This window comes from Serinus canaria, chromosome 1 (genome assembly GCF_022539315.1).
Source record: "Serinus canaria isolate serCan28SL12 chromosome 1, serCan2020, whole genome shotgun sequence".
NCBI lineage: Eukaryota > Metazoa > Chordata > Aves > Passeriformes > Fringillidae > Serinus > Serinus canaria.
Window position 1 is genome coordinate 73,935,590 of NC_066313.1, and position 17,823 is coordinate 73,953,412.

The 17,823-nt window shown below is 38.4% G+C and overlaps 1 protein-coding gene across 3 annotated transcripts in view; it reads right to left on the reverse strand.

The window, feature by feature from the left end:
• Positions 1-17,823, reverse strand: part of ABCC4 (ATP binding cassette subfamily C member 4) — a 141,765-nt gene that overhangs the window by 100,537 nt on the left and 23,405 nt on the right. For all 3 annotated transcript variants that reach the window (XM_050971980.1, XM_050971984.1, XM_050971986.1), the window contains exons 7-13: positions 15,414-15,539; positions 12,396-12,645; positions 10,182-10,286; positions 5,906-5,995; positions 5,342-5,533; positions 3,737-3,831; positions 3,544-3,630 (exon numbers count right to left, since the gene is read on the reverse strand). In XM_050971980.1, the coding sequence (XP_050827937.1) occupies positions 3,544-3,630; positions 3,737-3,831; positions 5,342-5,533; positions 5,906-5,995; positions 10,182-10,286; positions 12,396-12,645; positions 15,414-15,539 (945 nt within the window). The remainder of the gene's footprint in view (positions 1-3,543; positions 3,631-3,736; positions 3,832-5,341; positions 5,534-5,905; positions 5,996-10,181; positions 10,287-12,395; positions 12,646-15,413; positions 15,540-17,823) is intronic.

Consider the following 17,823-nt stretch of genomic DNA (forward strand, 5'->3'; position numbering starts at 1 on the left):
TCATTTATCTCCATCCCACGACAAGTCCCAGTCATGCATAAATACAACTGGTCCACAGAAACCACTGACCTATTCCAGGCACCAGGTAGCACTGGATGGCTGGATAAAGTACACAGGGAGATGCTTCCTATGGCACCCATTTCCAGCTTCCAGAGTCCATATCTAAGGAACTTTCTGAGCCAGAGATCCCGGTGTCTGTGAACTTTTTTTATGTGAATTCTGTCCGACACTAGGAATTATGCACATACCACTCCCAGGAACCATCACAACTTTAGGTCCTTTAGGTCTTACTTAAAAAGATTCCTAAACTGTCCTGCAACTCTGTCTACTCTCACAAGCACAGAGGAGAAAGAGAAAGAAACCAGGCTTATCATCTACCGAGACTGGCACACAGCTCCTCTCACCGAAAAAGATACATGGGAAGTAACAATACCTAGAGAAAGGCATGCCCCAATAGACTGATGAAATATAAATCTCACTCTTAAAAACATGACTGGTGGGACACAATTTTATCTCTATCTAAAGGTGATCTGAAACTATATAATCTCTAGATAAAAAGGGAGAGTAGGAAATTCCTTGAGATCCAAGTGCAATTGAAGGATTTTCTTAGAAATCCCCATCTGCTCCAAACTTCACCATACAAAGAAATGTGCTATGGGATCTGTGATGGCTGTCCCTCATTTTGAAACCAGAGGTCTCAAAATATCAGCTTTCTTAAAAGTGAATTAAAAACTTTATTTATTTAAATAAATATAAAACAAAGGCATCTTTTCATATCCAAATACAAATATGTAAAAAAACATATAACTCTACTGGTTATCCCCCACTGGAAAAAGGCTGAAGCATGCCTACTATTAACTATTGAGAACTCACAGGAAAAAAGGCAACAAAGAACACAAAAACAGAAAATCTTCAGAAAATATCTTCCAAGGAATCTGACCAGGAAAGAGGAATTAATTGAAAAACTGCCTTTATCTACTCCATCATCCACAGAACAACTTGTCTGAATCACAAAGAAATTCTTAAGAGCCAAAGTCCTTTATTAATAAAATCATGGTCTGTTTTCCCATTGGAGCTGTGCTACTTGCATTCTTTCTCATTTGAAAGTAGTTATATATTTTAAACTACTTACTGCAGTAGCTGAATAGAACACAGAAAAGCAGCAAATGCAATGAACCAGCCATAGCTTTGGGGAATTACTAGGAACATACCTATCTTTGTAAACAAACACCTAGACTAGACACTTGTAAAAAAAAAATAAACAACTTTAACACAAAACTGCAAGGAAAAAAAAAAAAAAAAAAGAACTAGTGAACTGAACAATATCCACTTCAGATTCTCATTAAAAAATCCCCTGTTTCTTCCATCTCATCCATTGTTTTAAGCCTCGTGGTTTGGACTCCTGGGGGAGCAGCCTGCCTGAAGTGGTGTTTTGGACATTCCTCAGCACCATGTTCTAAGAACTCATTCTTGCCCAAGTGCTCTCTGTCTTCTCCACATTTCTAGCACTATTCAGGAAGCACTAAAGTACATGCCTTGCCTTGTTTCTCAAAGCAACTCACTGAACATAACACTCTCCTCACTACCCCCAGTACCTTTACAGGTTCCTTGAAAGCCTCAGAAGACAACTTCTGTTTGTAAAAACCCCCCCTAAAAAATGTGTAGGGAGTCATTGCTTGGTTTTCCTTCCCAGTACTACTCCACCAGCCCATTTTCTAAAAAATGCTTTCATTCTACTTCTTTGTGTTTTGCTCAACCTGATCTGGAGTTGTGGAGAAAAAAATGAAAGTACAGAAAGAACCCCAGCTACTTGTCTGAGTTTCAAATTCTCTGAGATAACCTCCTAATTCCTCCTCATCTTCACACGCTTATCAGCAAAACACTGTGCAATGGCTTCTATCTCCTTTATGGTTTTGCACATGCAAAAATCCACCCTTCCAGGTCTGCAGTAGAATGTAGATGCTGCCAGTGTCACAGCTCACATGAAAAGCAGAGCAAGCTGAAGAGGCAGCCTGACCTCCTTCAGAAGGCACCGTGGTACTTTCTCATCTCCCTCTTCATGAAGAGACCTTAAGACTTCAGGGAGAGACAGGTTAACAGCTCAGGTGGGTGCACTTTCAGAACCCAGGCACTGATACAGTCAGATGCTGGAGGTGCAGAGAGATCTTGTGCAGAAACAGAAAAGCAGCAGCTGAAGCCCAGAAAGCTTCAACAGGCATTAAAGGAATTTGACAGCACACATGAAGTACAGAGGTGATGAACTCCATCTATCAGTCGTGGCAGCTGAAAAATGAAAGTAAAGCCCACGCATCCTAAAACTCTTACTCCATACTAGCAGACAGGAACAAACAATGGCCTTTTGAAAACATCAGTAAAATAAAGCCACATGTTAAAGGGGTTTCAGAGGGTCCAGATTGAAACTGCAAACATCAACAGGATGTGCAACTTTCAAATTTAGATCCTAAAATCTTCCCCGTATGGGGAAAAAAAACCCATTCAGGCAACTGCTACTCAGTGCAATTTCTATGACCATTTCTGCTAGTTTTTATTATTATCTAGGGGCAAACAGGAGATAACAATAGTAAAACCAAATTAATTCATGTATTTGGAGCATGGAATTCAAAGGATGCAAGTATGCTAAACAAAACACATTTACTAAAGGCCTCAACCAAAGACCACTGAATTTCATCAACAGAACCTCTTCCTTCTAGTAAATTCCAGATTATGCCTTTTAACATAGAGCTGCAAGCTGTGAAGAAGTAAGGACAAAACACTGGTTGGGACTAACAAAATTATTCTGACACTCACCTATGTGCCTTAGATTACACAGTTTTAGAGGGATGGAGGAGAAGATAGTCACTGAAAAGGGAACCTGACTTTTAATGAACACTCTCCTGTTTCTTTGGAAATGGGGGAAGGTCCAGTATCCCTCTCTTACATAGTAAACTTGTACATTCTCTTTCCCTCTATTTCTGCTCTCTGCTGTCTACTCTGCAGGCCACATGCCCTGTTTCACCTACCCAAGAGAAATTTCAAGAGTTAAAATTAAGAATTATTCAACAGTTTAAGACAGTTCTGTCCTCTCCTTTAGTCAGCTGAATTAAGTGCTTATTACTTATTAGCAAGTAAAGTTGTAGCAAACTAAGAAGAGGTTTAAGATTCCACCCCATTTTATTCTTCACTCAGTACTAATATTTATAAACTCCATTATTCATAAACCCCATGAGATTACAGGACTCATGTATGAAACATGACATTTTCCTTAAGAAAATGGCACATATGCCTTTAAGAATATTTCTATTTATAATATCTTCAAAACAGATTTTTACAGGGCTTTCAAAAATAAAGAACAAAATCAACAAAACACAGAGGAGAAGAAAAATATCTTCCAATTACATAAAATAGGAGAAAAAACAAATCAGAAAGTGAATGTACAAAGTTTTGTGAAGAAATCCATCTCCTCAGAAATGCCTTCTCAAGTTTTTTGATAAGGAATTACAATATATAAGTTGCATTTTCTATTAAAATAAAGCAGTAACATACTTTTCAAACAAATGTCTTCCAACTTCAGCATCTACTGCACTCAGTGGGTCATCCAAAAGGTAGATGTCCGCATCTTGATACACGGCTCTAAAAGGGTTAAAGAAATGCCAATACAGCAAAGTCTCACATTAGTTTACTTTAGTCACTGGAATCTGACAGTTTATAAATTTTAGAAACAGCAAAAACCACTAGCCTGGCCAGATTTACACGGGCCTTCTGTCCCCCACTCAGAGTAGCTCCACGATCTCCTATCACTGTTAGGTCACCATTCGTCAGTAATTCCAAGTCCTGCAAAGGTGAAAGAACAGATAAAAATATTTTTTACATCATTTTAACTTCAAACACTGACAAAGCTGTTTCAATGTAACATTTCTTATTTGAAAAGTATCAATGTAACACATTAAAATATAAGAGTTCATACTAAATGTAATATCTGCAGTTACTTTTTGACTCTATACTTTCAGCACAAGGTAATTAAGAAAGAAGAAAAAATAGATGAGATCCTAAAGTTCACTTTTTCTACAGCTGTGCCAGAGGAAAGTGCACTGCTATCACTAGTCTTACAAGGAGTATTTATTGGTGGTTCAGAAAATCAAATAAAATACTAAAAAGTCTAACAGTAAATTTATTACTTTTTAATCTTAACAAAATTAGCTGTCACAAAAAATAAAAACTGCACTGACTATTATCAGTAAATTATCTTGCCACTATCCCTAAAAATTGCATTGTTTTTATTCTTACTGCAATGTATTCAGGAAAAATAACTACATCATTCATCACACAGATTTGGTTAATTTGGGACTTCAGGACTGTGGATAAGACAACAAAATTACACAGTGTTCTATGTCACATTATCATATTTCCTATTCAGGAAATACAGAAGTTTTACATTAAGCTACCAAATATAGTCTGAAAGCTTATTCAGAGCTTTTATAAGACACATAAATTTGCAAGAAAACTATGAAAGCAAATCTACCATCAATATGAAGTGGGGATTTTTTAAATGCTGTTTGCTGTCTTTTAAAGTCATTAAAGCCTTAAGTTTAGACAACAGCATGACTGAATATCAGCAGGAGACACTAAAGTCTATCTGCTAAGTGTAAAAATCTTGCAGAAAATGTTCACTACAGTAACCATCTGCTTTTCACCTGTGTCGCTGCTGACAGAAATATCATAACATGCTGCACAAAACCTTTTTAGCTGCCAAGCAAAATGTCTGTTTCTTGACAAATCTGGCTTAATCCTCTTCTGTATCTCATGTCATAAACTCCTTTGCACACAAACCTTTCAAATATATTTTTTCTTAAAACTACTTGGGTTCAGCAAGTTCTCCAGCACGTAGCCCTAAGGTTCTTCTGATAGCTGTTTGCAATGCATAATATACAGCAAACACAACATTTCTTTCAAAGGAAAGCATATAGGATATTTATGAAACAAAAGTCACAAAGAGTGCTAGCTTGATCATTTGTTTTCTGCCTCTGCATTTGCACACACCCCTACCATAATACACGTTAAAAATGGCTAAAATGTAATTATGAAACAAAATAATAGGGAACAGCTTTTCCCAAATTTGTCAGTTTCACACATGCTATACCTCCCCCTAGTGTAAGTTTTGGGAATTAGAAGAGGATCCCTTACACAAGGATAGCAAAAATAATTACACATTTCTGATGAGCAATGGGAGTTTGCTACTTATAACAATTCCATATATTGTACATTGCAGCCTGTACCACAGGCCTGAAAGAACACTACAATGAAAATAACAGTGGAAAGAAAATACACAAAGAGAAAGCCTCACCTTTTTAAGAGCACAGACTTTTAAAACATTTTCGTATTTTTCTTTCTCATATTCCTTGTCAAACAGTATATTACTTCTTACAGTGCCAGAAAACACCCAAGGCTGCTGTGAAACATAGGCAATTCTTCCAGTGACATTTATCGAACCCTTGTCTTTAGGCAGCTCACCAAGTATGGCACTTAAGAGAGAAGACTGGAAAATATTAAAAAAAAAAAAAATAAAGTAAAAATTTAAGAGTTTGGTTGCACTAAAGACGTCACAGAGACTGGGCAGTGTTTATTACCATGATGGCCTATTTCACCTCATGTCTCAAACTACTGCTAACAGTAGAAAAGCACTAGTACCCTTTTCATGCAGCCACGAAGCAACACACAAAATACTGTTAGGCTCCACATGACCTTCTGCCCACCCAGAAGGACATGGGCTTATCTTGAATGCCAGTGTCCTGATGCAGAATGTGTGATTATACACATTATACACAGGAATTGTATATTTTCAGGTTTCTAGTTTTCACATTTAATAGACTCAAAAACCTCATGAGATGGTGTAAATATTAAGACTTACTTTTCCAGCTCCTACAGGACCAATCACAGCCAGTAACTCCCCTCGTCTGACAGTAAAGGATATCTGTTGAAGTGTTGGGGTTTCTAAACTCTGGGGATTTGAGAAAAAAGTCAGGATCTCTCAGCAATGAAATATAAACCATCAAAATAAGTACTTAGAAACAGAAAACAATGTGCATACATCACTATAACCTACCAGTCCCTATGCCCACCATATTTTCAGGCATATGATTTTTGCCTCTTCAGTAATTCACAAATACTTTTGAAAGACCCTCATCCTTCACCACGAACACACAACCCAGCTAAATCAGCATTCAAGGAATAAGGAGGCCAAAGGCAGCAGAAGCAGGGCTTCCTCAGAGCCCACATATCTGGGTGGCAGCCTCAGGAACACAAGCATGGCCACCACACCAGCATTCCCAGCCCCAGCACAACACACTCAGCCACTCTGAGCACACAGATAAATGGAGAGCTGAGGCTCAGAAAAGCCAGGGCTGTGTTTGCTCTAGCCAAGCCTCTACCCAAAGTAAAACCATAGAAATGCCATTTGATTTTACACAACTTCATCTTATATACTGGATATTCTTTCTTACTATCCTAGGAGTGTCTGTTTAATATTCCTTTCTAGTATGCCTATCCTTTAAGTTATGGATGAGCTTATGTCCCAACGTATGTTGTACCTCTCCTCTCAAGGTTCCAAAAATGTCTAGCTGTGGAAAGAAAGGATGCTCACATCTTTAACAGCTATGCTAAACAGCAATTTCTGAGGACCTGGTGCAGCTCCCTCTCATTAAAGTAAAACACCTTTGTAATACAATCTTCCTTCACTTGCATCTTCACCCACACTAAGCATGACTGACACTAAAATACAAACAGTAAAATGTATGCATTAAAAACCCCCAAAAGTACTTTGATTAAAGGACTAAACAAAAACTCAGCCTTAAGCTCCAAAAACAGAAGAGCAAGGTTAAGAATACCTTAAAATCTCCAGCCACCTTTTGAAGTTCAAGGGGCTGAAAAGGCCACCACCATAGCTCCATACAAAAGATGGCACAAGCCCAAAAACGTTCAGGGACTGCAAAGGAGGAAGCCTGCAATTCATTTCCAATTACTTGGGAAGAAACAGAAATCCAGTATCCATCCACATCTGGGATGGCTGGGATGGCACACATGTGCTCACTCGTGCCAGGAGAAAGGCTGGCAGGCAGCCCCGCTGCCAGAGCTGTGGGACACACTGCAGGGCTCGCAGGAGATCCTCAGGCTGCCAGGAGCTGAACTCGGGCTCCTTGTGCAGCTCTGCTGAGCCACTTCTGCTGCCATTATACATTTCCACAAGGTGGCACCAACGGGATTTCTTTCCTTTCCTCTGCACAACCCCACCACCGGCCCCAAGCAGCAGCTCCTGACCGACCTCCAAGTTGATTCCTCTGCCCAGAGCACGCAGCTCAGGTGCAGCTCAGGTGCTCACCTGAGTGCTAAGGTCAGGAGAACTAACCTTAGGGTAGCAAGCAAATTTATGACTGCCAAAGATTTTCTTTTTTTAACACAGAGTTTGTAGGAATAGAACGTATCTCTTCCTAAATCAATGACTATATGGAAAAAATAAATAAGCTTTCAGACACACAGGCCCTTCTTCTGTATTCACAGAAGGGCAAAGACATTTCTGCCCACATCAAAAACTTTAAAAAAATATAATGTAAGAACCAAAAAACAATACAGAAAGATGTTTTAAAAGTTTTTAAACTATTATTGCCATAATATACTTTAAAGCAATACTGGAAGTTATCATAGAGCCTACACAAAAGTAGTAATTCAAGCAAACAGCACAGCCACACATGCACACCTAAGAAACACAATATTTTTCCAAAATAGCATTCCTTATAATTAAAGACAATTTGTCCTGAATTCACCACACCTATTTTGAGGCACTAAACCGAGGCACTTAAATTAGAGCACAGACTAATATTGCAGCTAAGTACACCTGACAGCACATTACCAGAAATGTGCCAGCTCACCTGTGCCCTGTCAGCTTGCTGTGTCTCTAACTTTCCTCCTTCTGCCTAACCTTGCATGTGTGGTTTATGGGACTCAGCTATCAGCAAACTGATCACATTAAAAGTGATTCCTTTTCTATTGCTTTATCCCTCTGAGCTGCTTCACCACAAGGTCACACAAACCAGCATTAACAACCAGCATAAGGGAGGCAACAGACAGAGAATGCAAGGAAGGACAAGAGGACACAAGAATGATCCCTTTGGGGGCACAACTCCTTAGGTGAGCTTGGGCAGACCTTACACATCCTACACACAAGAAAATGAAATAATTCTGCCCACCTAAGGGACACAGAGATCAAATAGTGCATGAAAGTACTACACTACTTAGGCTTCTCATGTAAGGACTAAAATCACAAGGGATAAATTTGGCCTCTGCTCAAATGCTGAGACTTTAAATCTGAAGTTGCTCAGTTGAGCAGACAGACTGTTCTGTAAATTCAAGGAACATCAGTAAAAAGCTGTAGTGAAGAATCCCTAGTTCCACGCTGGTATCAGACTAGCCTGTGGTACTCAGATAACACTTGTCTAAGGAAAACAAGAGTGTGACCAGGAATTAATTGGTTTTGTTTATCTTTTGAGAAACTGTAATACACCATGTTAGGCTGTTTTCCTAGAAGTGTAGATAATAATCCATTTTTTACATCAAGTGATTTTGGATTCATGGGTTGCTTCTTGGTTGGTGTTTTTAGTATCGCTTTTGGCACACAATCTCTAAAAAATAAAAAACAATTATTCTCCTGCTGTAGAGTGTCTCTACAGACATCCAAAGTGTCTTGAGAAACTCAGGGTAGCAAGCAAAGCCCACTGCTTGACAAAGGATACATGTTTATAGTACTCCTTTCATAACCTGTCTCTATCAGAACTAACCATGTTTTTCCAGTGAGCAAGTCTATAAAATCATTTTGCATCATTTTAAGAGCATATAGTAGAAACTTTCTAAGCAGATCTTAACAGTTCTGAGAGAAATGTTCTCCTCCCATGCACACTGCAATTAAATATCAAAATGGAAGTTATATTAACAGTTTTGTCGATGGCTTGGTTTGGGGTTTGGTTTTAACTGAAAGAAAACCAGTAATTCCAGTCATGCTACCCTGCTTTATGCAATATAAACAACTAATGAAAAAAAAGTGTTTTATGGGTACTTTATGCAACCATTTCCTGTAAATTGTTAATGGTGGTACCAAAGTCAGTTTCAGAAGAAAACAAAGATTAAGCAATACACTGCATTTTGCATTAGAATGTATTCACAATCAACTCTTTCATATCTATTAATTTTTAAAAGCTTGGTCAATGCCTCAGAAATACTGATGCCACAGAGAAGTCTGAGAAAGTAAAGCAGAATAAAATAGCAATTTTCTTTGGCAGCTACATAGCTACAAGTAGGCAGATCCTCACTTCATATGTTTTCACACCTGATCTTCCTTGGGACACAACACAGGTAGGGGAACAGGGCTTAGAAAGGGAAATATGGGATGTCTTATTTGCATTACATTTATATGCAAAAGTCATTTTTAGAGCTTCCAGCACTTGTAAAGTCTCTCCTGTGTGAGGATACTGCCAGGCTGCAATAGCACCAACAATTCCTCACAAATTGCTGCTTATCATAGCAATTAAAGTTTTAAAACAAACAGTCAACCCTTGCCTTTATTACATAAGAGAGATATATAATAAATTAATCACATGTTTATTGTCCCTTTTTCTAGCCATTTGGTGAGTTTGGTGCATTTTAAGCAGAAAAAATGTGCAGCTGATCAGTCTCAAAATACAGAGCAATAAATATGTGCTGACTCATTTCTAAAGCTCTCAAACCTGTTGTGCTAAGTATAATATTGTACTGGTTCTAGGCTAATGGACTGATCAAGCATTCAGTTCACAGAAAAAAAACCTCACACTACAAGGCTGACCTTGCTGTGCTGTCTGTCCTTAATTCCAATGGAAGTACCTCAGCCACAATGTAGTGCTGCTTAATAAAAAGAGATGTTTTCCCCAAGAAACACAAAGTTTTTCATTTAGTATTGTATTGAGAAATAGCTGCTTTTAAGATGCACTTGATAGTGTCTTCAGTACAATTCTACAGAGTTAGCTCAACATACTGAAAGGATTCTCAAACACAAAGGATGGAATACAAGGTATCAGCACACCACACATCCATACACACACACACTGCATTTTAGACTTTAAATGCCGGCAACATCAATATACTCAATACGAAAGTAAATTTACCTTATCCCAAAAGCAAGTCAAATCCTGAACATGAAGAATGATATTTTCATTACTGCCATGCAGTTGTGGCTTGAAGTGTGAGACCTCATCAAGCATCAGAAAGTTCTGCAATAAAAGAAAAGCAGAGGATATTGCCTAAAGTGAGAATGGGAAAGGAACACATTTTTTGAAGGCAGCATACACAACATTAATTAAGGGCTGGAAAAAACAACCACAAACTGATCAAAGAATTTCATTTCCACGGCAATGCACAACTATAGCAGTGTACCTGTAACTAGCCAGCTCTCCCTCCCAAAAACCTGCAGACTTAATAGGAGAAGACTCTAACAACCACCTGCTCAATAAAGAATTCCAGAAGCAAATGGATCTTAAGAACCTGTCCTGTCTTTCCCTTGAATTACTAACAACTTTTAAAATTGTTTAACTCCCTCTTTCCATGGAGAAGGGCTGAAACCCTCACTGCAACACCTTCTCATTCCACTGCTGGCAAAGGTTTATGTTATTTAATTGGAAGAATAATGAGGACACAATAAGCAGCCGTCCACTGTCTCTATTAAGCATTCTTCAAGTGGTCAACAGAAGACAGAACACTCTCTGAACATTTCCTCATTTTCAAGTCCAGGACATGAACCAAAAAAGAAACTTGCTTACATCTGCAAAGCTGGCTCATTTCGCTTTCACTACTGCACTTCTATTCTACACTACATCCCAGCCAGCAAACTCTTCCTTCAATCTGCATTAGCATGTACCATAGCCACACTTCTGCCACACCTTGCCTGATGCTAGGTTTTCAATAGCCCAAACACATCTAGAAAGGAAAGGGGCTACTTCCACAGATAACTTTTAAGGTTAACAGCTGCCACAGTTTTATAACAAAACCTAAAAACAAATTCTTTTATCCTTTGACTCACAGAGTCTAAGGACCTTAAATAGGCAGCAGCAGACAATATTTTGGGAAGAGAAGAAACATCTTGATCGTAGCAGCCAAGACTAGTTAACCAGTCCTCAGGTAAGAGCTTGCAGATGTGAGATAGCTGCTGAAGACTTGCAGAAAGCAGTAACTAAGAGGAAGCAGGAAGAGGTTGTCAGGAACCATTGGAGGGCAGAGATTACTGCTAGGCTTTCCAGGCACAGAGGTTTAGACTCCAGTGAGAAGCCAAACATTTTAACACAGCAGTCCATGGTGTACAACACACTCCTGTCAACACCAAAGAGCATCAGAACACGGTGCTGGTTCTGTTAGACCAGCATCAGCACTACCAATGCTCATTCTAACTGAATTTGATTCTTCACTCCAGCACTGAAAGCAGCCACAAGAGAGAAGCTGGGGTTCACGCCTGTCCTCCACAGATGACAGGGTACTGCTGCGTGAAATACGAATCCTAGAGCTCCCATCTGCCTGCTTTGTTCTTCAAACCCCAATCCCAGCATGCCTGCATATCTGTACACACGTTCCTCTCACTTCAGAAATGTCTACAACACCTCTTCGCCATGCACACTTTTCTCCTACATCTCAGCCCACCCTACAGCACGTATCATGTTTTTTGTATCTGCATACAGAATTCACAGAATTCACAGAATCACTGGGTTGGAAGAGACCTTCAAGATCATCGAGTCAATCCCATGCCCCAACTCCTCAACTAAACCACGGCACTGAGTGCCACATCCAGTCTTTTTGAAACATATCCCGGGATGGTGACTCCATCACCTCCACAGGCAGACCATTTCAGAACTTTATCACTCTTTCTGTAAAAAACTTTTTCCTAATATCCAGCCTATATTTCCCTTAAAGCAGATTGAGTCTGTGTGCGCTGGTTCTGTCAGTTGCTGCCTGCTAAACAGACCAACCCCACATGACTACAGCCACCTTTCAGGAAGCTGCAGAGAGTGACAAGGTCACCTCTGAGTCTCCTTTTCTCCAGATTAAACAACCCTAACTCCCTCAGCAATTCCTCACAGGGCTTGTGTTCCAAGCCCCTCACCAGCCTTGCTGCCCTCCTCTGGATGTGCTCAAGCACCTCAACATCCTCCCTACCCAGAGACACATTCCGTTTCCAAAACAGGTTATTTCATCACAGATCCCAAACTGCAAAACCATAATAAGGCTGCATTTGTCAGTGACAAATGCAGAGTAAGAGACAAAGGCAGAGTAAGAGAAGGAACAAAGGTAGAGTAAGAGCAGGGATGCAGACCCCTCCCAGTCAGTAATGCTACCTTGATCCGCCGGATGCTGATCACTGACTCGGACACTCTCTCCACGGCCGAAGGGAAGAACAGGGTCACTGTGAGTCTCACTGCTCCATAGAGGGACACTGCCACAAACACCCTGCTGGCAGAGATGGCATTCCCAAGCAGTACATAAGCCATGAAAGTCATGAACACTGTAATTTTGCTTGCCACAAAGAACGAGGCTAAGTTCAGTCCTCGAAGGTAAGAGCTTTTCATAACCATGGCAATCTCCTTCCTAAAAATGCAAAACATAAACAAATCACATCAATCTCTCCCATTACTGCTACCCTCAACAACACATGAGGGAAACCCCCATCAGGATTCTACTTTCACATCATTTCTCCTCCCCTTGCACTGCCCCAACTCATATGCAAACAACGGTGAAGAAAACATATTATTTGGTAAATAACAAAACAAAATCAACCAAACAAACCTAAAAAAAAACCACAAAAAAACCAAAAAAAAATCAACCAGAATTTAAGGGCTTGGAAATTCAAAGGAGAAATTCATTATATTTAATATCTTAATAGCTATAGAAATCAATTATTTTTCCAAGTCAGAAAACTAACGTACCATTTTTTTTCTTCTCTAGTCAAACTAGTATTTTAATTCAGATACTAATCTGCTTCAAATATTTTTGGGCTGCATGCAATAGCAAAGAGGAGAAAAAGCCTGTATAAAGGACAAGCACTCATAAACTCCCTACCCTTCCAATATCAAAATCCACTGGAGTTCAGTCACAAAACTCATGACAAGACCAACACACACTCTGCAATCAAAAAAAACAGGGCAATTTCCAGAAGATCAAGAGTTTGCCCATGGCCCAAGTATCTGCCATTATTAAGCTGCTGCTCCTCAAGCTATATCACAGGACTTAAGAGTACTTCCTCTCATCTCAGTCTAGATCCTTCCCAATTTGGACCCTGCTCTTGGCTTCTTTTGCTCTAGGAATTCTGGTTCATAAATTGAGAAAACACTGACCTATGAGGCCAACTGTTCTGCCAGTCATTGCCCAAGCTAAATAGTGACTGAACCATTACACAGACACATAAGTCTCCCTCCAGCAACTCAAAAGCTGTTGATGCATTTGTTCTCAATTTCCATTTCATTTAATTGCAGTTTCCACTTCTAAATGACTCAACAAGTCCAATCTTCAAAATGTTACTGCACTATCATCTACTACAATGTGGATGCTATCACTTACCTCCTTATTTACATAATCATTTTCCTTTATCAAGACAGCCAAAACAACCTACTCTTTCCTCATATATTCTACTTTTTGTCTACTTAATATGATCAAATATAAACTCCCCAAACAAGTCCTAATTTCTCTTTCCACATATTCTGTCAATTCTTAGGGAAAATCTTAATAATTTTGATTGCCTTCCACTTGGAACTATACATTCAGATTAGAAACTCAAGGTGTGATAATACAATTTGAAGTAAATTAAGTAACCACTTAAAGAAGAAAAGGATGCAGTATGCACTACTGGAAAAATAGTTAAACAACTTTCCCACTATATTTGCCAAATTGGCTGAACTGACAGTCTTTTAAAGAGTTTCAAAGACTTCTTTTTTCAGCTTAAGGGTTCACCATCTCTAATCTCCTCCAGAGTACGGAGAAGGAACATTTGTATGTAAACTATTTGAATTGGGTCTAATTAAATTACTTTTAAAACCCTGGATGAAACTCTTTTCCCACCCTTTAATAATCCTTAATAATCCTCTCATTATCTGTGAATAACCGGCAAGTTTTTTGTGCTACTCTCCATAAATACCAGATAAATTGCAGCCTACCTGCAAGCTGCATAAAATGTATCACACTGTCTTGAGGCACAAACTTACATAAAAGGAAACTAACACAGACAGACACAAGAAAAAAAGAGCAATGGAGGAGTTCAGATGGCATCTCAGCCACTGTCAAGGGCCAATGTGGAAATACTGGACAATAAAGCATCTGACTAAATTTAAGAGTTTTAGTTACAGTTTTCCACAACACAGCTCAAGAAAAGAAAGAAGGCTCAAGGTGTGTTCTGGAAGATCTCATTTCTTTCCAACATTAAAAAGGAAGCCTCTAATCCTAATGAGGTGTTGAACTTGCAAATCTAAAATTTAGTGATGCGAATACAACCCACTGAGGAAGCTTTCAATAAAGAAATATTCTCTCTGGCTCCATGCAAGACAGTAAAGGTTTCCATCAGTCATGAACATTCAATCAGCACAAGATCCTATAATTCAACAGAGGAAACAATTATGTGCATGCGAAGGAACGTCTCAGAGAACATTTGCAAGTCTGCAAGCCTGCACATGGATGTAAAGGAAAAAAAATTCCTTTCAAGAAAAGGATTTCCAAACTTAAACATTTAAAACTAAAAAAGTCAGATAATCTGCAGCAGGATACCAACCTTCTATTCATATGCTGGAGGGGTACATGACATGAAAATCAGTTTATAAGAAATATGCACCCAAACTCCTACAGTTAACCTTTAGTACAGAATGCTGTTACAGTGTCAAGTAAAAGGGCAAATACTGACTGAAAATCAAATGTATTGATATGTTTTAATCTGATGTCAAAGAACCTCTAAAATGAAATGTCTTAAGACACCAAACTCAGCTGGCCTTGCCAGCTGAGTAACAATGGAATTTCTGATCTGCTGTCTTTCTCCCTTCTACCTTTCCCAGGTGGCTCGAGTAATAAAATGCATAAAAGGAGGGTGAAATTGCTGCATTACAACTGCTACAGCTTAATAGTTGCTCATTTTGAACACAACTGTTAGAGGAAGCTTAAAAAATCCTGATTATTGAAGTCTGGAGGATTTTTAAATTTTTTATTCCCTTAGAATGTATCTTCATTCCTCCACTGTTGCTATATGAAAATTAAAAAAAAAAGCTCAAAAAGTGGATGAAAACTGCATTTTAAAGCACAAAATAAAGCACTTATTGACATGTAAAGAATGGAAAGTGACATTGATCATACATCAAGCTGTATCTTTCCAGGATTACCTTCTTAAACCATTCACAAGTTCCGCAAATGATTTTTCCCAAGCGTACATCTTTATTATCTTCATACCACTGATCACTTCATTCATGGTCCTAATCCTGACATCTGTTAAGGCAGCTGTCTTGCTTCTGAAAATAGGACAAAGGAAAAATCCTCAGATTCCCTAAAGAAGACTATTTATGAGCACATAACATATGGATGAAGTTTCTGCTTTTATTTGTAAAGACGATTCATAAAACCGTAATTGCATTAAAGGGTTTTCCTGAAGACCAGTGTCTTAAAGCTGACACGCAGCAGACACACTTGGTATGCTTGTACTCCTATTTCTCAGGGAACTGAGAGCTGATTCAATGCTCAGGATTATATGTCAGTTTGTGCAAACATGCAGTATTCATTAAACAGCATATCGTTGTTTATTGCATTTAGAACTAAGCAAAAATCAGAAAATTACTTTAAAAAGATTTCAAAATGCCAAAACAACCACCCTTGTCATAAAGTTCTTCTGTTGTTGCTAAAGAAGCTGGCCTCATTTGTGACTTTTTAGGATTAACTGTAGTTGAAGCAGAGATTACTTAGTACATGAACCATAATTAATTGATAATCTAGATATGGTTTCTTTAAAAAAAATATTATTTAAGCATTAATTGTAATTAACACTAATTTAACTGTATCCCTTTTTAGTCCCACATTATGTTTGCACTGATAGAAAAAGAAGAAAAATATATATAATTAAATAATAAAGTCACAGTTTTAATTAGGAAAAAACCATTGAAAGCTAGAAGCCACATAATAAATGCATAAATCATGCTAATAGATCCTATTACAATTCTGAATTCATTCATGTAGACAAACACTCTGCACACAGAGAGCTATGGTAGACCTTATTTTGATAAAACATACCTTTACCTGCTAAATTACTTATTTTTACATATAACAATGAAATTTAAGATTCAGAGATCATTAAAAAAAATTCAAATTAATGCCTTTTTAGAAGGCATGACTGGGTTTTCTCAGCTTAACCTGTCCCCTGAAAGATTTCTCTGATATACTGGAAGAAATCACCATAATTAAAGAAGGCAAGTTGAAAGAATTTCAAGCACCTACTCTTCATTTTAAAAAACTTCTCAGCACCAGCATTCCATAAATGTTAGGATGGCTGAAGCAGGGTATTAAAAAATATTTATACAAGGGAACTAACAAAAGGCATTTAGAAACTTAGCCCTAGTGCAATCATGGATTCTTAATAACACTGAGTAAAACATCTTAGACTAAACCAACCACATCAGCATGGAATGAGATTGTCTTTGCTACTTCATCCTTCCCCTTTTTCAAAAAGAAACAGTAACAGAAAAACAATTGCTAAAATAACGTAACAGCTCCTCATTTCTTCCCCATACACACACCACCACTGGAAAATACAAAATTAGCAAGTGTTGTTCATGGCTCTGCAGCAGCAAACAACTCTCACCTACAACCCTGAAAGTCACCCAACTTCCAGGCTTGGTCTCCACATAACAGAAAGTTGTAGGTGATAGAATAAATCATAAAGTTAACAGAGGTTTATTTTTTTTAAATGGTGTGACTGTAGTTCTCATAAACCAATTTTTCAGTTTTCCTGCTGAAATGTCATCATAGTAACCATCCTGTTTCAAATTGCCTTAAAATGCTCAGGAGGTTGGGGGAGTAGTCTTTTTAAAAACATTTTAAAGTTAGACTCCCCTACTTTGCAATAAGCATATTTTGTACATACATACCAGAAGCCACAGGCTCAGTGATGTTGTATAATGGCTTACTAAGCATACAGACATCCACTGCACTGATGGTAAATTACAGCAGAGAAAGACATGTCCCTGGTTTCAAAAATATTAAGTTTAGAGTACAAACAGACCAGTCCAATACATGCTCACATAGCATGTCAATAAGAAAGTGCAGTAAGAAAGGACCTGAAAATTTGTCTGAGACGACCCCTCTATGATACTAAAAACCATTCTAAATTAAGCTAGCTACAAAATTCCTTTTTGCTTTCACAAGGCATATTTGGGGGGTTTTAATTAACACAGCAGTTAGACACAGTTTTTATCTTCAAGAAGAAGGACTTTAAATAACAATACTACAGTTGCATGACTAAGCAGTGAAAGCGTCCAGCTGTTGTGAATAAAATACATATAAAATGGTCTTCAGTCCAACAATTGAACAGCTTCTCAAATAATATATTGGGTCATGTGTATTTTGCACAACTTCTCGTACTTGTGCAAGTAAAAGCAAGCCTGCAGATGGATACCATTCCACAGGATACCAAATCCATATCTGCAAACTCCCAGAGCACTGAGGCCAGAGGCTGCACCATGAACTGGTGTTCATGCATGTTGACACAACTGAGTCACAGGAACAATGCTGAATAATAGCACAAAT